A 25,331-nucleotide genomic window follows, 5' to 3' on the forward strand; every position below is an offset into this window, starting at 1 on the left:
TGAACAAATTTAGAGAGCTGTAGGCAGTCACTAATTTGTATTGGGTGAGATGATTATAATAAATGACAGGTTCCTCTGAAGGCCATACTCAACATTTGGAAGTGATAACCATTTTATTAATATGTCCATTCTTTTTAAAAAAAATATTTATTTATTTGAGGGAGAATGAGTGAGAGAGAGCATGAGAGAGGAGAAGGTCAGAGGAAGAAGCAGACTCCCCGAGGAGCCGGGAGCTCGATGTGGGACTCGATCCTGGAAGTCCGGGATCATGACCTGAGCCGAAGGCAGTTGCTCAACCAACTTAGCCACCCAGGCGCCCAATATGTCCATTCTTAATACCTACTTGACCTTTATTTCTTTTTTACTTTCCTCTCTGTCCTTCTTATTTTTCTCCCTCTTTGTTTCTTTTTTGATGTTCAAATGCTGGATTTTCTCCCCTCTTTCCATTCTTTCTTTTCCCCTTTCCAACCCTCTTCTACGCCATCCCTGCCCTGCTATTTCATCTTTAGAACTCCCTTCTTTATTGGTTTCTGCCATTCTTAATTCCTTTCTTGTTCCTTTGGGAAAATAGGCTTTAAATTTTGAGCGTGCTAAGGGAGTGTCATTTCATAGTGAAAAACTGCAGGATTCAGGGACTGCATTTGTGGCTTATTGATAAAGGGAGGCTGCAGGAGCTGGGGCTTGTAGGGGTGATTTAAGGGTGATGGCTCAGTGTCTCAGGTGGACTTGATTAGGTTGTGGGACAGCTGGATTCCATTTCAGCCTGATTGTGACCTCTCCTTGCCACGTAATTAACAGTGGGCCAGCCACAGATCATAAAGTAAGTGCAGTTCAATGAATAATGTCATGTACTGGTGCCTGGAGTCTGTCTTACCCACGGGAGGCCGTGGGCATGGGGTAGGCCTGGATGTCGAGCCAGGAGTGACATTTAAACTGAATTGCCTGGTGCTGAGTGATGAGAGCTCTGACACGCATCCCCAGACAGCTGCTCAGTGCAAACAGTTGATGAGCTCTGAAGTCACAGGCTGCCGTGTCCAGAAGCCCAGGGATAAACTGACCCTTTTCTCTTTAGGCACAGCATCTGTGTTGGGTGTTTAGAAATAATCAGAAGACATTTTAATTTGTTTTCCAGCCAAAGCTTGTAGGGGGTGAAATTTTGATGATTAAACTAGACTTCTAAATAGATTTCCCCTAACCCTGGACACCTTGAACAGAGATTCATGTAGTAAGGTGGGTTGGCCTCCCTTGATGAGTGTTGCAGTGAATTCAGTCCTTTTCATGGCTATTGTGTTGTATATTGATTAACAGAAAATGAGCTGACTGCCAGACACATTCACAGAAGAAAAGAATTGGGGGGTTATTCATCAGATAATTATCGTCAGATGTTTATGTCATCATATCTGTTGTATCATCGGATAATTCATTTACTTGAGATGCATAAAACAGATTGAGATAGAATGGGAAGGGTATAGGGCAGAAGATTCTCTCTCTCTCTCTCATACACACACACACACACACACACACACACCCATGCCAATCATGGTTTCATTTACTAATTGAGGAATTTGGCAAGGTAGTTCAGACATATTCAGGCGAAATATGTAAATAGTCTTCCAATAATCATCACTAAGATATTATTCAGAACCCAGGCCAGTTGACTTAAGTTTCACCGGAAGTTGGGCACATATGGGCAAGTGGTCAATTAGTAATTAGAGGAATTCCCGGAATCTGAGGGAGCCGCCATGATTGTGGTTTATCTTCGTCCAGCCTCATGGAAGCCAACAGAGCAGGTGCCATCTGGACTGCACACTGGGGTTTGGGCTGGTGGTCCTGAGAGGAGCCCAAAGGAGAAAGAGGCGACCTTTAAAAGGGAAACACATCTGTTCTCTAAATACATTCTGAGTTTAACAAACTGACATAAAAGAAGACATTGACCTTGGGTTTATGTTTCCTGCCTACCTGTAGAAAGATGGCACTGCAGGGAGGGAGACGAACTCCTAATGGGGGAGGATGGGTGACCAGGGCTGTCCTGCACTCCTTGCACATTCATTCATTCATTCAATCATCCACTCAGAAACAGCCACAAGGGAGGGGAACTATTCGAGCTTTCACAATTTAGCTTCACTGGTTACTTCTGGAAATTTTTATTTAGGTGTAATTGACCTACAGTATCCTATTCATTCCAGGTGTACGTCACAGTGATCTGATATTTCTGTACACTGCAAAAGGATCCCCACAATAAGTCTAGTTACCATCTGTCGCCATATCAAGTTGTGACAGTATTACTGACTGTATTCACTGTGTGCTACCTTATATCCCAATGACGTCTTTATTTTGCAACTGGAAGTTTGTACTTCTTAATCCTGTTCACTTATACTGCCTGATCCCTCCTAACTCTGGTAACCTGTGTTTTGTTTCTGTATCTATGGGTCTGTTTCTGTTTTGTTTTTTTAGATTCTACATATGAGTGAAATCATATGGCAATTGTCTTTCTCAGTCTGACTTAATTCACTTAGCGTGGTACCCTCTAGGTTCAGCCATGCTGATGCAAATGACAAGCTCTCATTCTTTTTTATGACTGAGTAATATTCCTGTGCGTGTGTGTAATATATGTATATTATATAATAATATATATATCACAAGTTTTTAAATCTTTCATCTGTTGATAAATACTTAGGTTGCTTCTGTATCTTGGCTATTGTAAATAATACTGCTGTTTACTTTGAAATTAATTCTAAAGGCAATTTTTTCAGTATTCCATTCCATTGCTTCCTTCCATCAAAGAGAACTGTCATGAATTGGCCCGTCATCCCTTAGTGATCTCTTTCCTTGGACCCACAGATGGTGACAGGGGGTCCATAGGTAGAGCACAGGAAGGAAAGGGATGCTGTCCCATGCACCTGTACCTGCCGGGTCTGAGAACAGGGAGTATTACTGCATCAGTAGATTGAACTTCAAAAAGTGTATCTCTACAGTTAAAGGGGTTTGCCTTAAATTCTGAATGGTCGCAGATGATGTAATCCTTTGAGATTTGAGTTTTATTAAGGAGATTAAGTTAAGATACAGGAAATGCTCTCTCACATTTCATTGGAATGAAAATCAAGTCTTGTGCAAGTTGTTTACTGTGACAGAAGGCTGTTGTGGATCTGTTTTGCTCAGTTTTCTCATTGTTGCAGGATCTGTGTTCCTGCTGTGCCGTGGAGAATCCAATCTGCTGGGAGCTTGTGGAGATGAGTAAGGGCCCTCTGCCAGTTGTGGGAAATTTGGGCGCAATGAAGACAGTCAGTGAAAACCTCTGTCTGCTATATCAAGCCTGTGGTACCTAAATGCACACATGGAATCTATTTATTTAGCTCCAGCATTGTACCTAAGATGTCCTTTTTCCTTCTCGGCATAGCATGTACAGGCACTGATTTGATGGTAATTGAGTAGTTGACTTGAGTTCTATTTCTGGTGTTGTTGGTGATGTGCCCTCCATCTGAGATGAGGTTTTTTTTGGCTGCTGTAGACTCTAAAATCCCAGTCAAGGCTGTTAGTACCTCCTGATAGCAGACTAGCTCCTCCATTTGCATAAATGTCACACCAAATCTTACCTTTTCTTAACTTAGCTGATAAGTCTCTGAAAGGATAGGGGGAATGATAGACTGGTTTCTGTGTGGTATTTTGGATAGGGGTGTGGGGAGGAAACAAAATGAGCGATGCACTGAAATGTTTCATGTAGCCTTTCTTATGTAAAAAGAAATGCTAAGAAAACATTTCCTAGATATTGAGAGTAAATTTCTTTTCGGAAATATCCTGAGTGGCTCAGAAGAGGATTTCAGTATGAAATTACATCTTTTTTTTTTTTTTATAATGAAAGCACAATTTTCTCTCCACCTTCAACCCTTCACAGAATTTCAAAGGAGAGGAGAAATAGAAATGAAGCTGACAAGAGAAGCCATCTAAAATTAAAACTCTCCATATGGAATTGCTTTTTCCTTTCCTCTAGATATTGTACTCACTCTGAGTCCTAGAGACTCTGTTCCATCTTTGAGAATTTTCTTACAAGATGGTCATCGGAGGCTCTGTTAACTCTCGCTTCTCTCATCGTGCACAATCTGTATGTTCTAAGTGGGGAAAATATGTTCTTCTAAATGAGAAGTTTTTATTTTAAGAACATCTTTTCTAACTTTATGTATGTATTGAATAGACAGTAGTACAACATTAAAAAGTTACAGAAGGTAAAAAAAAAAAATGGTAAAACTGTTCCTTCCATCCCTTTCCTTCATCCTCCCTTTTCTCTTCTCCAGAGGCAAATGATACTATGCCCACTTTCTTTGTTGATTTTTAGTCTTTGGTTTGGCGACAGTTGTATCTAGGACCTAATGGGGGTATAAGTAGCTCTTTATACCAGATGTGCTTTATGGGAATCCATCAATTTCAATGTAGCTGGAGAGAGAGAAAGGCCTGGTTCTGGTAATAAACTAAGGGACCATGTTTAGCTACTCACATAAGGTTACCTAGAAATCTCATAGGTAAATCTTCTTGCTGTTCTATTTACATTTTTGTGCTCGTATTTCACTGTCCAAGATGCCATTGATTAGTAGACACACATTTTATGGACAACTAAAAAAAAAAAAAAGACCTAAGTAGCTGTTACTCAATATTTCCATTATTTTAGAATTTTAGAAAGTATTCTATTTATTGAAAGAGCCCTACCAGACTAAATGATACACAGGTGATTCAGTTTAGGAAGAATCTGAAAAAAGAATTAAAAGCTATTGATGCTGAGCTCTTAGGACACCCTCCTTCTGCAATTTGACAGAGTTAACACACTTCTGATGTTCACTGGGCTGGAAATGTATTGAAGGAGGCCGGGTTCGCCCCAGCTTCCTGGACTCCCCACAGCCATTTGGTGCTTGGGGTTAAAGACCATTCTAGCTTTGTCTCAAGGTGTATTCCAGACCCAGAGACCCATTCTGCTCTGGTGATGCTGATGTTTTTAGTATTCACCCACGCCCATGCAAGGAAAATTCCTTAGTGACTGAGGTCTGCTTGAGAGCAATTCAAAGATGCCATTGATGGGGGCACCTGGGTGGCTCAGTGGGTTGGGGCCTCTGCCTTTGGCTCAGGTCATGATCCCAGAGTCCTGGGATCGAGCCCCGCATCGGGCTCTCTGCTCAGAGGGAGACCGCTTCCTCCTCTCTCTCTGCCTGCCTCTCTGCCTACTTGTGATCTCTGTCAAATAAATAAATAAAATCTTTAAAAAAAAAAAAGATGCCGTTGATGGTGAAATTCTATCCAAATTTAGAACTGTTACCATATGATTAAAAAAAAGTGCATCTTAGAATTAATGGAAGATGGTAATACTAATTTTAACTCTATTAGTTAAAAATAGAATTAATCTATCACATGAAAAGTATCTCTAACTTGTGGACTTTCACAGTGCTTGTAAAGCAAAATCCTAAGTTGTAAGCGCTAAGCTTCAAGATTTTGAAATAACTTAGATTCTAAAGTGTGAACCTGCCCTTCCTTAGTATGCTCACAGATAACGATGACACGGTCCTTTTTCAAAATACCTGAGGTGAGTCAGGTATTTTGAAAAAGTTTAAATATTTAAGTGGCAGGTTAAAAAAATCTACAAACCCATAAGTCAGATTTAAGGATGATCTTTCAATTAAAAAGGGAACAACAAAAAAATCCTGTTTACAATCCAGCTCGTTGCAAGTCATAGCTGTTTTTTCCTTTCTTTGAAATGTGTAGTGTTATAGTGTATAGGCTACTAAGAAAAGTTATTCAAAACTTGGCAATTAGACAAAAATGTAGAACAGCATAACCTTTCAATGTGATATTGGAGCAGTCAAAATAGTAATAATGATAATAGGCCTGGCCGAGGACTACTTAATCTTCTAGGCGAACATCCTTATATTTGACTTGGTTATTTACTGTGGTTAGAGCCCAGACACCGGGCTGTGTTACACTGATGTGTAGGTGTTTAGCTGGTAGAGCTGTCCAGTAGGAAAGCTTACCCCAAATGCTGAATTGCTCTGTAGCACAGTTTCATAGTTTCCTGCAAACCTTCCCCCTCAATGCTCTTTGAACCAGCTTTACCATCCTGCTGCTTTCTTCATTATTGAGCTGAGGAAATCTTGACACCTGGCTAGTCTATCTTTATGAGTCCTGTTTTTAATTTTCTGAAAATTTTACTTTGTCAAGATTTAAATCTCGCAGATGAAACAGAAGTATTGCCAGTGACCGTGATGTGTATTTGTAGATGGACAAGTGTGCTCCGTGACCAGTCCACAGGAACCCGAGAGCATGGTGATGTATGTTCACCAGGTACAAAAGTAGGTTGTTGAGGCTGTGCATGAGTTAGCCTTCATCCAGTGGTTCCGACATGAGTCGCTCACGATGTGAGTGAAATGATTCTATTTGTGTGGATGAAAAAGTTTCGGGAGCTGGAACTGGGATCGTGTAAGGAATTGTGGGATTCCAGCCAGGGCCGGAATTGTAGAGAGAATCGTGAGCGCTTTTCTAGGAGAGGAGCCTTGGGGTCCAAGGGTGCCCACAAAGACAGATGCTGTTGTTCACTCCTTTAGCACCAGGAGGGGGCTTTCTATTTTTTTTTTTTTTAAGGATTTTATTTATTTGACAGAGATCACAAGTAGGCAGAGAGGTAGGCAGAGACAGAGAGAGGGGGAAGCAGACTCCCCGCTGAGCAGAGAGCCTGATGCAGGGCTCAATCCCAGGACCCTGGGATCATGACCTGAGCTGAAGGCAGAAGCTTTAGCCCTCTGAGCCACCCAGGCGCCCCTTGGAGGGGGCTTTCTACACTCTTCATCCATACGTGTAGTTTCCCTGGAGTTAACACCCTTGTCCTTCAGGGAGTATCAGACGTTAAATTCACTTAGTTCAGGTGCTCCCCCCATAATTATTCTTTGATTATCTCTCTCCTTCCTCCATCAGTCCCATTTTTTACCCTCTTTCCCTTTCCTCTGTCTGTCTCCTCATCCATTAACAGACGTTCCCTGTATGGGGACTGTGCGGGTGATGACATCATGTTTAACCGGGTATCTATTTATTTGACTACTTCAGGGCTTTCTAGAATGCCTTAGCGGCAGCCTTCACAGTGAATGTCGATCAGTGAAACACACACAAATCAGTGAAGAGAAAATTCCTATGTCTTGTAGCGGTGCATGGATCCCTTATTTGGTAGCCCTAAGCCGTTTGGAAGTGTTAGCAAACGCCAAGTACAATGCTGCATTACCTTATGTAACTTAGCACCTGGAAGTCAGGTAAAATGTTGCTGAATGTACAAATGAGTGAAAAATGAGAAAAGCTATTGAATATTCCTTGCCAGAAGTCGTTATACATAGAGCAAGTCACCATCCAGTGGGAGACTGAACATTTCCGTGCTTGAATGCAGAAAGACGGAGAAGGTCGAATATCCTCTAGGATCTCTGGGGGACTGTTTATTCTTTAGTTAGTTGATGTCTGATCCTGGGGTGGGGAGATGGCTCTGCGGCTTCGGGAAGGAGGCCTCGTGAGCACAGTGCTGGGGAGATCCACAAGTAAGTGTGGGCTGAGAGTAGCCCAGGGAATCAGAACCATGTGACCAGGGAGAGAGCTAGGCTTCAAATCAGTGATGGCTGAAGCCTAAAACTCAAGGTCAGGTGATGTCCTGAGGGCAACCAGGCCTAGAATACTGACTAGGATTTCTGAACTTAGAGCTCTCACAGAGCTCAGACAGAATATGGTAGAGGACAGGGAAGCCACTCTTGATGGAAAGTGAATAACTCCCAGCTACCATTTCTCCCAGGGCTTACCCGTTGCTAGACACTGTTCAAGGTGCTTTCTGTATGTTATGTCATCGGAGCTTCTCAGCAGGCCAATGAGAGAGGCGATACCTATACAGTCATGGGTGAAGAAGTGGGTTTTAGGAAGGTGACCTTTCTTTTCTAAGAACACCAGCTAACATGGAAGATTGCATGGGAACCAGGGTTAACTCTCCAAGCCTGGGCTGCTTATCCCCATGCCTTGCTGCCTCTGGCATGGGCTTGTCTTGCCCTGTGTGGTTGGTTAGTTGGGGTCTTTCCTGACCAAGTCCTGTCAGGCTTGAAGGACTAGAGTCTTTCCCACTCTGAGGAGCCGGGTAAGGCCATTTTTAGGCCCCATGAGTATGGTGGGCACAAGACCCAAGTAGTCTTTTTCCCAGCACCAGACTCCTGGGGTGGGCTTTTCTGGGATCTTTTGGGGCCAGGGACAGCTAGACTTCCTTTGAGCTCTTCCTTGATTTTTTTCCCCTTCCCACCCCGTACACACAGGGCCGCTGAGGGCGGTATACTACTTCTGTGAGCTTTCCAGATGAAAAACGAGCACTTTGTGAATGGGCAGACCCAGCTTGCCCCCTCTGCGTGTTGTCCGCCACGTGAGAAGTCGGCACAACTCCTTCACGTCAGGGTGCTGAAGGAAAAAGAAAATGATCCTAGACTAGAAAATGGGGAATAGGAGAGGAAATCATGCTCTTTTGGAGACGAGAGGATTTTATAGAAATACGTTCAGAATGGTTTTACAGAAACTGCCCCTATCCACACTGAGTCTGTTCAAGAAAGGTTCATTTGTGGAGGATTGAAATGTTCTTATTAATATTCCTTATCTAAGAGAAACAGAGGAGTCTACTGAATTTCACGAAAAGGTAGTATGAAACCTGATCTCTGAGGGTCGTCTTTAATATTTTCCTTCCTCCTTTGTTGTTGAAAATATATTTCTGTCCTTTACATGCCAGCCTACAGCCGAGGAGAAAGATGGCATAATCAGTATGAAAGTAGTAGCAGAGGAAATACCTATTTGCATTTCTGGCAATAACTACTTTTGATCTTACGTCGTATTATTCTATAATATTTAAGGGGCAAAGTCCTGGAGTTATTAACCTACTTTAGTTTGCGGAGGTCAAATAAGATTAAGAAAATGTAGACTTTCTGCATTTAAATTTTAATTATGGAATATTTTCATTAGAGAAAAATAGCAATCTGAATCTGAAAGGCATTCATGTACATACGCACCACTCAGATTTAACAGCGACTAAACTTTGGCTATATTTTCTTCAAGCATCTTTATTTTGGAAAGGGGTCTATTAAGAAAACCAGACATCACAGGTTCATTTGACATCCAACCCTGTTCCTGGTCTGTCCCCTCTCCTTGGTTCCATCATAGTAGAGATGTGTGTTGTTTCCTTGTGTATTTTTTTGTACTTCAAGAAACTGATTGTGGAAACTTCAGGTCAAATTTTGTTCACAGATACATTTTGTGATAACATGATCAGTTTAAAGCCATACAGATGTTTTTAAAGTTATTTTTCTGGGAGGCATAATTATCAAAGCACCCAGTTATTACAGGAGGTTGACATTTATAAAATAACTACCAAAAAATAAATTAGACTTTCAGGAGTCCTTTCCAGTTTCTCTTGCCCTCAACCCTCTGAGAACCTTTTAGATCCTCCCATGTGTGTGTGGAGGGGGGCTTCTGGACAAGGTTTCTAGAGCACAGGAGGTTCACAAGGACAAGGACAAACAAGAGCTTTTTTTTTTCTCTCACCAACATAGTAGTTTTTAATTCCATCTAATCTGTTTGCTAAGGTTAGGGGCAACTTGGTATTCACATGCTATTTACCTAACATTTCCAGTAGTTCTCATCCTCTTTTAGAGTTTATTGCCTCTCTGGGTTGGTAGTGGTCTCAAATTCTGATTTTTCAGATTCTCATTCTCAGGAATGAGAGAGTCACGGTCACTCTGTCTGAAGATGGGCAGATTTATATGGGTGAAACCAAACCAAAGGATTGCCCGCAGTTCTATTGGCTGTGATGAGTGGCACCCAGGAGGGAAGCTGATTTCTCCTTGGTATTGGCTGATTTCATGGCGGAGGGATGTGTGTCACAAGATGTACTTTTAAAAGTTTATTTAAAAAAGTAATTACAGTACTGATTTTCAAACCAGATCTGTGGCACATTCCCTGGTCTTTTTATCCTCAGCTCTAGCTGATTCCCTTTGGAGTTGCTTCCAATTTATTCTCTAGAAAGCATCTCCTTTCGATAACTTTCAGCATCACTGGGGGGGTGAGTACATCTATTTGGCTCAATTGTTATTAGGTTGAAGCATGTGAAATTCTATTTTTGTAGGTCATAAATGGTTAGATGTCAGCAGTTTCAGTGGTTCAACACAATAGGTTTGGGAAACCCTGAATATTTACAGCACGGAGAACTTTCAAGCTGATAGGTCCCATCAAGATCGTATAGTTGGGGGCACCTGGGTGGCTCAGTGGGTTAAAGCCTCTGTCTTCCGTTCAGGTCAGGATCCCAGGGTCCTGGGATCGAGCTCCACATCAGGCTCTCTGCTCAGTGGGGAGCCTGCTTCACCCCCCCGCACTGCCTACTTGTGATCTCTCTCTGTCAAATAAATAAATAAAATCTTTAAAAAAAAAAAAGATCATATAGTTGTCCAACTGACACCATTTACAAGCCATCACCCTGGCACTGGCCCGGGATGGCCCAGTTGTCCCCCCACAGACTGCGAGGTGTGGTGCGAACTGTCAGGCTCTAAAAGGTGCTGGCTTAAAAGGTTAGGATAAAGGAGTGGAGTTGGGGGGTGATCCCTTTAAGTCCAAAGGACTGTATCCTGGCAGGGTAGGCAGATCGAGCAAACACCCTGAAATGGCCCAAGTTCGTGAGGCCTCAGGATCTGAGTTGTCCTAACCCTTCCCTGCAAAAGTAAATGGTGGACCCTGAGAATTTGGATCAGAAAGGACCTGTTCTGGGCTTCTTCCATCTGAATGAAACCCTTCCCATCCCACAGTGTCTGAAATGCTGTCTGTAGGATCCAGCCACACACCTGCCGACACAGGACTCACTTGTCCAGGTGGAGATGAGCCTTTCTGTCCAGTGTGTCCCTCTGGCATAGCGGGATTCCTACTTAGAGGGAAGTCTTCAGCAAAGTGTTCAGAACAGCGTCCTGGATAAGAATTCAAACTGTTTCTCCTGTTCTTCTGCAAAATTTCTGTTTTCTTTTGCCAGAACAATGGGCACACCTCTAATCAAATATGAGTAAAAATCAATGCATTTTCTTTAGAGAAAATTAGAAAGGTATGTGGACAGGTAGAAAAAAAAAGTCTCCCACCTTCCCACCACTATAAATAATTGCTATTAATACTTGGGTAGATTTCTTTCCAGTTTTTAAAAGCATTTACATGTTAAGTCTGTATCTTGATATTGCTAACACATATATAGTATATGTGATAAAAATATATAGAGTACTCTAGATAAAATATACATTGCCAAGGAACACATGCTCCTATAGACATTCTACACAGACTGTAACATACATTTTGTATTTTGTATTGTCTTTTTCACTTATGGTACCTAAGTACTCTATGAACATGATTTTTAAAGGCTGTGTAATATTCTATCAAATGATTCCCCCCCCCCAATTGTGGGTTACCCATTTATCTTTTTAAAATACTGCTTAAGAACATGAAATCTGGACTGTTGGGTTCAAATCCCAGCAAAATGTTTGTATGAACACGGCAAGATACTTACACTCACTATACTTCTGTTTCATCATCTTTAAAAGAGACGTAAGAATTCTATTTACTCTGTTGGGGAGAAGAGACCATAGTCTCCAAATTAATTAATTGTTTTATTTATTTATTTATTTATTTATTTTTCATGGTCTCCAAATTTAAAAGCTAGACTTTGCCATTTACAAGAGCTGCATTGAAGGAAGGAAGGAGGAGAACACTTACCAGCCACAGTGCAGGTTCCTAACATACCAAATTGCAAGCAGGCTTCTATACCTGAAAGTATTAAAGGCCTTCCACAAGGTTTGCCTTTAGTAGGGAGGGAAGAAGGGTCCCAAAGACGCTAGGGTGGGGCATGGAGTCGGGAGCTAAAGCTCCTGAAAACATTCTGTTCAACGTAACAGAATTTGTCCTTGGGAATCTTTAAAAATATCACAATATTTATACAGCAGAGTGAGGCACTGAACATTTACAAAGGCGTCACGGTGTTGTCCAGGGCAAAATATTAGCATTTATTTGTTAGTTGAGCTTTTTAACTTCTATGAAGGAGGGACTGATTTTTTTTTTTTTTTAACTCAAAGGGTCACCGTGAGGACAGAATGCATAGAATCAGGGAGGGCAAAGCTCTTTTTGCAAAGGGCCAAGTAGTAAATATTTCAGGCTTTGCAGACCATATGCCAAGAATATGTAAATAAATGAGCATGGCTGTGTTCCAATAAAGCTTGCTTTATGCATTGAAGTGTGAATTTCATGTAATTTTCGCATGTCACAGATTATTATTCCTCTTTTGATTAAAAAAAAAAAGATTTAAAAATGTAAAACTTTCCTTTCACCACACAACTGTGCAAAAGTAAATGGTGGACCCAGTCTGGCCTCTGGGCTGTGGGAACCTGAGGCTCAGAATAGCCCTTGGCACCCTTTAAGTGCGGGGTGCACTGGCTCCCACCATCAGCGCCGTTCCCACCATCACCATCTCTGCCATAGGGCCATGCAGCGCCCGGTCTGGAGGAGGCCAGGGTGGCCACACGTAGGCCCCTGCCTCCCTTTGACCTCCTGGGAATCTGTCTGTAGCAGCTGCAGCTTCTTCAGCTCTTGGCTTCATCATGGCAAAGCACTCCCTTCCGAAGGAACTTGGAGAGCTGTGCTGAGTCTGAGGTCTGGGCCTCCTGACCGATGAGCTAGGCGTGCTCTGGAGCCAAGGGGGCCCGCGCGCTGTGTCCTCTGGCCGACCTTCACCCTGTGCTCTTGCTGGGCATGGGTGACGAAGAGAGTCGGAGACACCTGCCATGCATGGCTGCGGCTAGTTCACGTCCTGTTCTAAGTAACGGGGGAGGGGAGACAAGGGGCTTCTGAACAAGGTGGTAGAAACCTGAGCTGGAAGTGGAGGGAAGAACCAGCAGGGAGTCACGAGCAGGAACCATGGTGCTTGGATTATGCAGAATCCCGAGTGTGCTCAGCGCCGTAGAAAAATTGCAGATATCTTTATAAACCTTGACAGCATTATTTCATTATTCATGAAGGCTTTTTTTTTTTAAACCATAACCAGCTTCATTTTAAAGGAAATTTATTCTCAAGGCATTCTTTTTTTTTAATTGAGTTTTTATGGTAATTCTTTGTGTTGACTGTTGAATCAACATTCCAAATAAACTACTCACATTTATCCTTTTATTCAGGAAGGCTCAACTCTGCCTGTTCAGGCTAATGAAGTGAGAGGAAACCCAGATTTTTCTGAATTGTGTACATGGCAATTGCATGCCCTTTTTGGACCTCTTAAGAGTAATTTTTAAAAAGGACATTATTTTTTAACTAAGGAAATTTGCCTTAAATCCAGAATTTTTTATGTGATTGTCCACTGTGTGCGCAGATGGAGTTATTTATGAATGTGTGTGTGTGTGTGTGTGTACGTGTATGTGTGTACATGTGTGTTTCAAAGCGTTATTGTGAAGACTTCTGATAACTCCTGAGATGGAAGTTTTTTGAAGGTGATTACTGTTTATTTATTTACTTATTCATTACTTAAAAATGCCTCTTAAAAAAAATTTTTTTTGGGCGCCTGGGTGGCTCAGTGGGTTAAAGCCTCTGCCTTCGGCTCAGGTCATGATCCCAGGGTCCTGGGATTGAGGCCCGCATTGGGCTCTCTGCTCCGCGGGGAGCCTGCTTCCTCCCCCCTCTCTCTGCCTGCCTCTCTGCCTACCTGTGATCTCTGTCTGTTAAATAAATAAATAAAATCTTAAAAAAAAATTTTTTTTTAAATTTTAGTATAGTGAACATACAGTGTTATATTAGCTTCAGGTATATAATATAGTAATTCAAATACCGTTTTGTGTTAAATTCATCCTGGATGAAACTGATCATGTCAGGCCCCATGTGCCTTGTGCAGGAGAGGATGAGAGGAAGAATGAACCAGGGGCTGTGAGGCATCAAGAGGTCATGGCTTCAATCCTCTGCTCTTTCATTATTTCCATGGCCCTACTGCATATCCAATCCTTGTCTCAGTATTTTTTCTTTCTTTCTTTTTTTTTTTTTTAAGATTTTATTTATTTATTTAAGAGAGAGAGCAGGTGAGCATGAGCTGGTGGGGGTGTGGAGCTGCAGAGGGAAAGGGAGAAGCAGATTCCCCAGACTTCCTGCTGAGCAGGGAGCCCGAGGCAATGTGGGGTTCTATCCCAAGACCAGAGCCCAAGGCAAATGCTAACTGACTGAGCCACCCAGGCACCCCCTGTCTCAGGATTTCTAAGGACAGGAACTTCTCAGCTAATTCTATTTTCTTTTAGCTGCACGGAATAATGTTCATCCTTCAGATGCCTCAAGACAATAGGAGTAGTTCAGCCCACAATGCCCATCCCAGCTCCAAAACCAAACCACACAACCCTTTCTTTTCTCCCTGGGCCAAATAACCAAATTAGTTTCCCCCCCACCCCAACTTTTCTGTTACACCTTCTGTTCAGACATTTCTGCCTCTTTCTGGCCACGCTTGTGTGCATGATTTCCTGTGTGTCAGGAGCTGGCTTGCTGTGTGTGCTGGAACTGTGCACTGTGTCCAGATGGGGCCTGACTTGGGACCAGTCAGTGGAACCTCCTTTGTTCCTCTTGCTGTGTTCCTCTTAATAAAACCCAGCATGTCAGAGGCTTCTGACTGCCACATGAACACGATTCTTCTTGGACTTGCTGTCAACTCTGACTCCTAGTTCCTGATACTGTCCATGGTCTGGAACTGTCCTGGGATTTGAAACAGTTCCAGGGCAGGGGTCCCTTTAGTGACAGTAGGTGGTTGCAGATGGTTGTAGAGCTCAGTTAAGCCAGAGGTGTTATCCAAATGATGAGTATAGACTTGCCAAACCGGGGGAAGCAGCCAGGTTGAAGGGCAGGAGGCAGCAGATGGGGGAAGAGAATGACAGAGACCAGCAAATGAATTAGAGAGGCCAGGCGAGGAAGAGAGCAGTTGCCACGGAAAGAGAGGTACGGTGGGCAACCGAGGTGGTTGAAAATCTAGTGTCTTCCACCCTTAGCATCTTACTGGGTGTTTCTTTCCTGCAGATCTTTTGTGTTTTTACCTAAAAGAATCAAATTTTAATGATGAGGAGCTGGGCTCTGATGAATTATTCATAAGCCAGATTTCCCTCATTCCCTAGATGTGTGCTTGAATTTTTAAAAAAATTTTTTACAGGACTTTACATTTTTCTGATTAAACTTCTTGCTAATGGGGCCCATATTGCTACTCTCCAAAGACCTTTTGAACCTAAATAGGAAAAAAAAAAAAAAAAAGCTCTAGCATTGAAGTGGTGACTCTGCCATTTACTAGCCATGATCTTGCACGAGTGAGGGGTTCTGACCCTCATCTGTAGGAAGAGATGAATAACATTGATCTCATTCATAATACTCACTTCACTGGGTAGTCAGGAAGATTAAATGAAATCCCACATTTGGAGTGCCTGGCATGATGCCCACCAGGACCAGTCCCAGCTGGTCACAGACTTTTTTTTTCCTGCTTCTCAGCATATTCGCCATCTTGCCCATTTGTAGGGCAGATTTGATAGGGTGCTTTCTCTGTACTCATCCAAACTGTTGATTTTTATTGAGTTTAATGGAGAGAGATCAGGGCCAGAATCCAAAGATTTCCGGAAGCTGCTTCTGGGACTCTTTGGAACATTGGTCTGTGTTGGGGATCACAAAGTCGGATGCTATCGAGAGCCTCCTTATATGAATGTGCAAAGTAGCCAGTGACAGAGTGCTGAGGCCTGCATATCCCACCTAGAGCAGCCTGCCTCTTTCTTTCTTTCTTTCTTTCTTTCTTTCTTTCTTGTAACAGATGATTATCACCGTGGTTTTACAGTTTGTACATATTTAGTTAAACATCAACTGCATGAGATTTTGACATTTCTTTTTGACACAATTCTTTTCTTTTTTCATTCCAAGTCCCAACCTAGACCCTGTAGAAATCTGACCCTAATTCAAACAGTTCTTTTTTAAACATTTTTATTTTATTTAAATTCAGGTAATTAACATTTGGTGTATTATTAGTTTCAGAGGTAGAGTTCAGTGATTCAGCATTTGTGTATAACGCTCAGTACTCGTGACATAAGATGCTTTCCTTAATGCCTGTCACCTAATTACCGCCCCCAGCAACCCTTCGTTTGTTTCCTATAGTTAAGAGTCTCTAATGGTTTGTCTCCCTTTCTAATTTCATCTTGTTTTATTTTTTCCTCCCTTCCCCTATGATCCTCTGTTTTGTTTCTTAAATTCTACATATGAGTGAGATCCTATGATAATTGTCTTTCTCTGACTGACTTACTTCGCTTAACGTAGTACCTTCTAGTTCCATCCACATCATTGCATATGATAAGATTTCATTTTTTGGATGGCTGAGTAATATTCCATTGTGTGTGTACACCTAATCTTCTTTATCCATTCTTCTGTTGACGGATGTCCGATAGAGCAGGCATTTCAATTAAGAGTTACTGCATAACCAAACCCTTGTACAGGGAATCAAGGTTCCAACTCCATTGGCTGGAGATGTAAGTCCCTGACACACTCTCGCATTGGGTTACTGTGGCATTAGAGCAGCGGTTCTCAAAGTATGGCCCAGCAACCATCAGCAGCACCTGGGAACTTATATGAATGCACATTCTCAGGCCTCCAGATCTACTGAATCAGAACCAGAGTGGGGAAGGGGCAATTATCTGTTGGAACAGAGCCCCTAGGAGATTCTGATCACTCTCGAGATTTAGGAACATGTTCTCAACTGTGGCTAGACATTGGATCATCTGGGGAGCTTAGAAGTCCAGTTTCTTGGTTCCCACCCAGGTTCTCATTGAATAGATTTGGGGTACAGCCTGGGCCTCAGGATTTTTTCAAAGCTCCCCAGGGGATTTTCAGGTGCATCCAAGGTTGATAACTGCACTTCAAAGGATCCTGTTGAAATGCCCACGTAGTCCTTTCTCCTGGGTGGGAGGTGAGGAGTGGGAGGTATGTGTAGTTTGACAGAGCTCCCAAGTGGTCTATTGTACCAACTGAACACTGCACCGCCTTGGAGAACCTGACCTTAAACTACCAGCCTCATGAAATATCCTTGAGAGGGCTTTCCGTGGACTGAATATTCACTCAATGTGATTTGTTTTAAAGGTTGCTTTTAATGCTATATTTGTGCAGCAAATGTAGACACTCATATAGCACAAATATTAACTCCTAAATTCTCAAAGGCTTTCCCCACAATATGCCATCTGGCAAGCATTATTGTAATAATCTCTTTATTAACCACACTAACGAAGGACTAGCATGGCATTGGTAATTGAAAAACACAGATCATTTAAAAATCATTCAGGCTAGTGCTAGCCCTGCTTCCTAACCAGGAAGCATTCAGGAGTAGAAAATATTGGCTGATGACAGTTTCCTACTTTCCCTGAGGAGTGTAGTAGAGGTATTAATACATCTTATTTTAGTCAGAAATTTGAGCAATAGAAGAAATGAGAGGGTTCTAAATTAAAATTACTTTTTTTTTTCTGTATCAAGGAGTCTGTTTTCTCAATGAGAAGCCCAAAGCCCAAAGCAGACAAACAGTGAATATATTTAAAATGCATTTGTCCATTGGAACCAGTGGATTCACAGTGTGCTTTAGCAGAAGTGGCACGGGATTTGAGGAAGCAGTGGGTCTGGATTCTAGATCTTATTCTGCTATTGCTTGTGTTATTTGAAATGAGCCTTTCAGCCACCAGTGGGGCTCCAAGTATGGTCCCCATCCAGCAGCATCAGCATCACTTGGGAATTAGGTGGAGATTCAGAGTCTCAGAGCCATTACAACCTTTCTGAATCAGAGACTATGGGGTGAGACCAGGACATGGTGTTTTAACAAGCACTCTGGGAGATTTAAATGGCTGCTCTGGTTCGAGCATCATCGCTCTCTACCAGTGTACTGTTTTCTCATCTATTAAGTAAGGCTGCCAGCCTAGCTAATATCGGAAGGCCATTCCAGCTGTCCAGTGGGCTTGGTGTATGGCCTAGAACAGGTTGTAAGTGTTCTCCATCTCGGGCCTTGAGTCTTTCCTTGGATGTGTGATTAACTCAGCTAAAAAGCTAGCATGTGGGCAACAGAAGAGAAACAGTTCTCTGGGAACTCTATACCCAAACACTCCCCAGAATGTTCAGTATAAAATAAACTGTACTTTCTTCAATGGCTTGGTACCATTTTTCCCAAAGTGATAAAGCCCGGTGCTTTGGAAGGGGAGGCAGACTCTACCCCCTTCTCTGGGGGCCCAGAGCTGTCTGATGTGATGCACGGAGTGGCGCTTCTACGGGCACTAACAAATGGCATCTCAGAAGGATGTGCAGGGGTACACGGGCTTTGCAGTAAAACAAGGGAAAATTTCAAGCTATTTATCAAAGCTCTTGTAGCTTCCATTTCAAGACAGGTGGAAAAAAATAACATGGAACAAGAAAAGAAAATAAATCTGTATCCAGAGAATCTCATAAATAAGAAAAGAGTAGGGAAGCTGTTGGCCTTGCTGGATTCTCAGAGTATTTTTGTCACGGTAAAGAAAGCTTTCAAATGTTTTGGCATGTAATTCATATACTTTTTTTCATTATCAAAATCTGCGGTTGTAAAATCGTTTCACTGGCTATTAAAATCAAAAGAGAAAAAGGGAACAAGCATTTCAAGGAGAGGGAGACCGGGAAAATGGTACCTGAATTTAAAAGAGAAGGAGAGGGAGAGAGCAAGAGAGCACATAGTTCCCCCACAAATACAAAATAATTTTTTTTATCTAAAAAGCAGTGATGCTTTATAATTTAAGACAAGTCATAGGAAATCAAAGACTATTTTCTAATTGGCTTCTGTTCAGTGAGAGCCTGTTTGTTAGAGACAATAGGGCATGGTTTATTGAACACAAGAGTGCCTTGGGTCTGTTATGTCTGGGAGATGGAGAAATTACAGCTTTTATTAAAAGGGATGGATCGCAGGCCCACATTGCCGGAGCAGATGACGTTGGTTGAGCAGAACCACAGCTGACGAGGGCCTGCCTTGGTCATCTTTGGGAAATTCCCAGCAGTGTCCAGGTGACCAATGAACTCAGCACTAAAATCCTGGTCAAAAGCCCGAGCTCTGAGTTCAGATTCGGACTCTGCCTCATCCTGACTCTGCAACTCTAGGCAAGCTCCCCAGCTACCAGCCCGGTTCCTTGTCTTTTGGAGCAAGATAATAACAGAACCTACATAGTGGGAGTTTTATGAGGATTAAACGTTGGCTTATGCAAGGCACTTTATAAAATGCCTGACGAGGAGCAGGCCTTATTGTATCTGGACTATTTGCCAAAGAGCTGTCTGTCTCTTTAAAAGAATCCTAAAAATAAATCACGTGATTTCTTAACCGTGAGACCTCCTTGAGAGCAGCAGCACCCTATTTGATGCCCTCCGTGTGTGCCCAAGGAAGGGGATGACTGATAAGAGGCTCCGCGTGGATCCCGGGAGCCCAGTGGGCACAAGACAGATGACTCTTGAGCCGTGGGGACCTGCTGCCTGGTCAGCTTCCCTGACAGAACTCTGTGGGGTTATTCGAACTGGATTCGGAAGAACTAATTTTTGTCATTTGATTTCCTTTTGGTGTGTCTATTTTGGGAATGGACTCAGGCCAATGCTAGAAATAGGTCTGAAGTAAATGTCATGTTTTTCTTGCTTACATCTGGCACACTCTCCTTTGTTGGCTGGGCTGTGTTCGTAGCAGCTAATATTGATTAGCCTGGATTTTTCTCAAATACACTTTTCTCAGGCTATGTGAAGTCTGCGTGCTAGCAGTACCAAAATAAATGCATTTGACTGATAAGCCGGGGGTAGGGAACAAAGTAGGAACAAAAGCATGCTGAGACATATTGTCCAAACAAGCCATTGCCTGCTCTGCCAAATCCAAGCTGGGAGGCCCCAGGCGAGCTTCTTGTCTCATCTGAGTGGCAGTTTCCCATCCATAAAAGCGGGGACAATAGCAATAATGTCCAGCGCCTCATTATTATTAGAGAATGCGTGTAAAGCACCAGCTCGTGCCGGCCCTCAGGAAGTACTCAGTAAATACCAACTTGTAAAATGTGACTTTAAAATGTTAAAATGTAGCATATCAAAGACAAAATAATAAATTTAGGTATAATGGAGGAATTCCACTCTTTTCTTCTAAAGAACTAAAGCTGTCCTGAAACCTTTCTTTACAAGTTAACTTTTTAGACAGAATCTCTGGTCATTTATTTCCAGCCTTTTGATCCCCTTGTTCTTGAATACAAGCCTGACCCTCTTACTCCAGTGAGTATCAGATGAAGGCTGAACCCCACTACATTTGATCTGCCCAGTGATTTTCATTTTTGTTATAATTAGATTTATTTTAGGAGATATATCTTTCTTATCCTAACTTGGGTTAGGAAAAAGATCTTGCCAATATCTTTTTTTTAAAAGATCTTATTTATTTATTGGAGAGAGAGAGAGATAGCACAAGCATGGGGAGCATTAGGCAGAGGGAGCAGCAGGCTCCCCTGCTGAGCAGGGAGCCCTATAGAGGGCCTGATCCCAGGACCCCAGGGTCATGACTGGAGCCAAAGGCAGACACTTAACTGACTGAGCCACCCAGGTGCCCCAAATCTTTCCAACATCTTAAATTAATCAGAACAAAGTGCTAAAATAAAATATTGAAGTCACTGCACTGACCCAACTTGATATAGAGAGATGGACAGAGAAGCTCTCAAAACTGAAATGGGCCAATAGTCCTATAATTTTAGATGTCCTTTATTATCTCATAATTTCTTTTTCAAAGCAGAATGGAAAAGACAGTTTAAGTACTCTTCAATAATGTAGAAAAGTGTCAGTTGTTTGAACCTTGAACAAGTGAACAAGAAGGCCTCCCTGTACTTGAATTAGAAAAAATTGCAGCAAACCCAAATTTCCCTGGTAAATCAGAGATTCGGCCTTTTTATTAAGACATATTCAGGAACAAAACAAAAATAACGTAGTTGCATACAAATTACCTGGGTTATGAGGCAAAAGCGGTTTTCTTTATTATCTATTTCTTTAACGTTTCTTTTTCATCTCTTTAACAGAAAAAAAAAGACTTTCCTTAAATCATTTACCATTTAGACTTGAATTTTTGGGACAGATCTTGGTGATCATTTTTAATGGTTTATGGTGGAGAGTGGTTTGCAGCTCTGAGCAGCCATCTTGCGGTTTTAATGAATGATCTTGAACATATGGAGAATTTGCTGGGCTTGTTTGTAGCTATTATTTTGTCTCTGTGGCTCTCGGCCCTGTGTGTAGTGACCCCAGAGCCAGAACACTGCCTGGCAGCAGGCTGATGTCAGGACCGTGTAGACTCCTGAATTGTATCAAGTGTCTGCCTCGCAGGCCTGCAGATGGTGTAAGCCTGGACAGGTCAGGAAGTCCATGGGCAGGCCCGGCTGTACTTAGCCCCGACCCATGAGGATGAGGAAGCTAAAGTGCAGAAGGATGAATGCCAGAGATGTGGCCTCATCCCAGGTCTTCCGCCGCAAATGCTGTTGGTTCTACCAACCGCACAGATCCCTGAAGGGCAGTTTTTACATTATTTTCTTTTCCTCACAGGGCCCTATGTCCATGAATAATCCTATATTTCACTCTTCAGTTGAGTTTCCTAACCCTGGATAGGAAATCTGCACCTGTAGAAAGAAGCCCCCACCCCAGAAGGTTCACATGAAGAGAGAAAATCATGCTCCTTGATTATTTGGAGCTGGAGAGAGAATTAACCTGATCAAACATTTTGTTTTCCTCACAGAATCATGTCAACCCCGCCATGGACTTCACCCAGACGCCCCCTGGGATGTTAGCCCTGGACAACATGCTGTACTTCGCCAAGCACCACCAGGATGCCTACATCCGGGTAAGCATGAAGTGTCTCGAAGCTGGTGTATGTTTCCTACTGAATTTGAATTTCTAACTTGCAGATATGGAGGTATTACTCTGAGATGAATGGCTCCAGAGTTGTGACTTTCCCCATTCTGTAAAATAAATGTCAAAATTAAATCAAGAGGGACACTTGAAATTAAGATTTTTGACTTAAATTTTCTCATGTGATGACATTAAAAAAAACACAACAGATACCAGAAAATGTCTTATCTATAGTTGAATAGTGGATTATGACAAAAACTCTCAGACTTAAATAGCAAGGAAGGAGAATGAACTCTCCACCCCAAACCTGCACAATCCCAGCGTTAGTGGAGACCCCTAAGGCTTATTCCACTTGGTAGAAAAGAGACCGAGGGTTCTCTCTGGTTCTCCTTCTGTTCAGTCCAATGCCAGAGACATGATAAGATAAAACACAAAGAGAAAAATGGGAGAGATGGGGAGGAAAGAGAAATGCCTTTTCTCATAATTTGTAGCAAACTAGTGAAACTCCCACTCTGGAGAGAGAGACAGACTCCTTTGTGGGCGGGGCAGAAGGAAACCAGAAGGAAGGCGCCCCCTGCTGAGTGGGCAAGACAGGTGTGGGAAGGACCAAGTGTGAACTCCCAGGAGCCTAGGGAGGGTGACGTAGGGCTGCTCCACTGGAGGCCCTGGATTTGTGCTGACTCCTACCTTGTCTTCAAGGAGAGGGGCCCAGATTCAGTCGGGTTGAGGTATATCATCCAAGATTGAAATGGAGGAGGATATGAATAAATGGACAAGGGAATTGTGAGTGGTTGAAATGACTAGCCCTCAGCTTAGAAAATACTTGATGAACAAATTGCCTAATGCAGCAAGAGTAAGGCTCAGACTAGAAGATGAGTCTATTACACTGACGTTCTCTGTTAGATCCCCCTTGGCGGCACTGGCTTTCTGGAGACCAGGGTTCAAGACCTGGCACCATCGTGGTCTAGTGATGTAAATGGGAGCAGTTCCTTTTGTCTAGGCTAAAGTTTCCTCTCCAAACAAGGAAGCAGTACTTCCCTAGGAGGCATTTGGAAATGTGTGGGTAGGTTTTGTTGTCGCCATGCCAGTGGGGTACCTGGCCAAAGCCTAGAATTATGGGACACTCTGCACATGAAAGATTGTTCTACCCAGCAGTGGCCCCTTGAAAAAAGTCATGCCAGATTTCTGAGTTCCTTGTAGGCACTATATTTTAACTTTATGTGTTTTTCTATATATGCGGTTTGACAAGCTTTGATTTATACTGAAATGTTATTTATAATTTGATTATGTAAAGGATTTTATGCATTCCTGCAGACAGTTGGGGATCAGGTGCTTGGTCAGAAATGCAGTCTTTCATAAGAAAATTATTTTTTCATGAGAGTTTAATTTGGCTTATATGCACGTATATTTATTGCACAGATTTTTTTTTCTAGGAATACAATCTGCTCTCACAGTAAGTAAATTAATATTGTTGAGATACCTTATCGTATATAGCCTTGGAGGGTTGAGTGTGAAAAGAAGAAGCCAAATAGAAATTGAATTTAGCACTAACTGATTAATGTTTGTGGATGAAAGTTTCTAAAATTAGAGCTTATTGATGCTGAATATATTGTTAATTATATAAGAAGCATATGTCTCATGAAAAGTAATTTAACATTTGGAACCCATTTTCCTCAATGCATTCTCTAAACTGTCATAAGTAAATTAATACATGGCCACCTGAAAGAGCTTGACTTCTGATAGAAACTTGAAAAAAAAAAACCATTTATAGGGACACCTGGGTGGCTCAGTCAGTTAAGCTGCTGCCTTCTGCTCAGGTCATGATCCTAGGGTCCTGGGATTGAGTCCCGCATTGGGTTCCTTGCTCAGCAGGGAGCCTGCTTCTCTCTCTGACTCTGCCTGCTTGTGCTCTCTCTCTCTCAGAAATAAACAAATAAAATCTTAAAAAAAAAACTATTTGTAAAGAAAAATGTGGCCCTTTTTGTCCACCTGCCGTTTTCTTTTTTATTATTTTTTTTCACATGCCCTTTTCTTTGCTGATTAGATAGTATCTATATGTAAGCCTGTCTATATCTCTGCATCTATAACTGAAATGTCTGTTATTTTCTCAAAAGTGTCAGTTTCCTGAGGTTTTCTGTGTCCCATCTGACTTTAGGGCATTAACTCCTGGATGGAAAGCCAAAGCTATTTACATGAACAATTGGGGTTAGGGGACCACATATAAAGTCTGAGGCTTTCTGTGAGGAAGTTTTGGGATGACTCTGGAAACAGTTATCCCAGTAATAGTGAAATGGTACAGACGGTGGAAACCGTCATCTCAGACAGCTAATTACATTTTGAACTATGAGCTGAGTGGTCTCTTCTGAAACATATAAAGTTGGGTTCCTTTTTAGAATAAGTTTATATTGATGAAATTTGCTTTGTTTTTGACCAGATAAATTTCCTGACTGAATGTAGTTATTCATTACTTATATCTTTCATTCAATAAATGCTTATTCTGTACCTGAATATGGTCTCACCTGTCACTTTGCCAGTCACAGTACAGTTGAGATCTTTAAAAGGAATTGTAACACACACATACACACTTGCACACAGGCACACACACAGATATTTCCTCTTTGCCCCGACACCCCCTTCCAGCTATCCTCTTCCTTCAATCACCGTGTATTTGTACTTTTCCGAATTGTCTTCTTGCCCTATGTTCATTAACCTGCCACTCACTTTTCAATACCCCGTACCAAGGCTTCCACTCATCACTTTCCAGAAGCTGTTCTCCTGCCAAAAGGAGTATAGCACCCCGCCCAACCCCCTACTCCCCACCTTTGTCTCAACTGCCTTTCCATTGACATTGGATACAATTTGCCACTGACCAGTTTTTTTGTTTGTTTTTTTGTCTTTTGGTTTGTTTTTTGTTTTGCCTGAAGCCAGTCCTATCTGTCTTGGTTCTCTTTTTGTCCATTTCTTAGTCTCCCTGGGGACTTTCTCTCCTTCTGCCTGTCCTTCTAATGCACACCATCCCAAGGATTCCACTGTAGACCTTGTCTCTTCTCAGTGCCTCAGGCTGCACATGTTTTCTGAGTCACTATCAGATGCCCAGCAGGGAGCTAGGTGATGGCGATTCCCCAAGGATGAAGTCACTCGTGAGTCCTGTCCTTGAGGAGTTCACTGTCTGAAGATGGAAAGGAGGGGTGAAGAGATAAATACCAGGCACTTTCCAAGCCACTTGGAATGTATTTTGATTGGGTGGTGGTGGCGCAGGGAAGACACTGGGGACACAAGGGAGAGTCAGGTCTGGAAAATTTCCTGGGGGAAGTGGCATCTACAGTAAGACCTACTGGATAATGCTAGACAATCTGGTGAAGGGAAGGGGATGTGGGAAAGTAATCCAGGTGGAGGGAGAC

General features: G+C 42.3%; 1 protein-coding gene across 10 annotated transcripts in view; it reads left to right on the forward strand.

Moving 5' to 3' along the window:
• ELMO1 (engulfment and cell motility 1) overlaps positions 1-25,331 on the forward strand; it is a 521,237-nt gene that overhangs the window by 231,458 nt on the left and 264,448 nt on the right. For all 10 annotated transcript variants that reach the window (XM_032871418.1, XM_032871458.1, XM_032871410.1 and 7 more), the window contains one exon: positions 21,818-21,922. In XM_032871418.1, coding sequence (XP_032727309.1) covers positions 21,818-21,922 — 105 coding nt within the window. The remainder of the gene's footprint in view (positions 1-21,817; positions 21,923-25,331) is intronic.

Source organism: Lontra canadensis, unplaced genomic scaffold (assembly GCF_010015895.1).
Source record: "Lontra canadensis isolate GAN:19392208 unplaced genomic scaffold, GSC_riverotter_1.0 scaffold2, whole genome shotgun sequence".
NCBI classification, from domain to species: Eukaryota; Metazoa; Chordata; class Mammalia; order Carnivora; family Mustelidae; genus Lontra; species Lontra canadensis.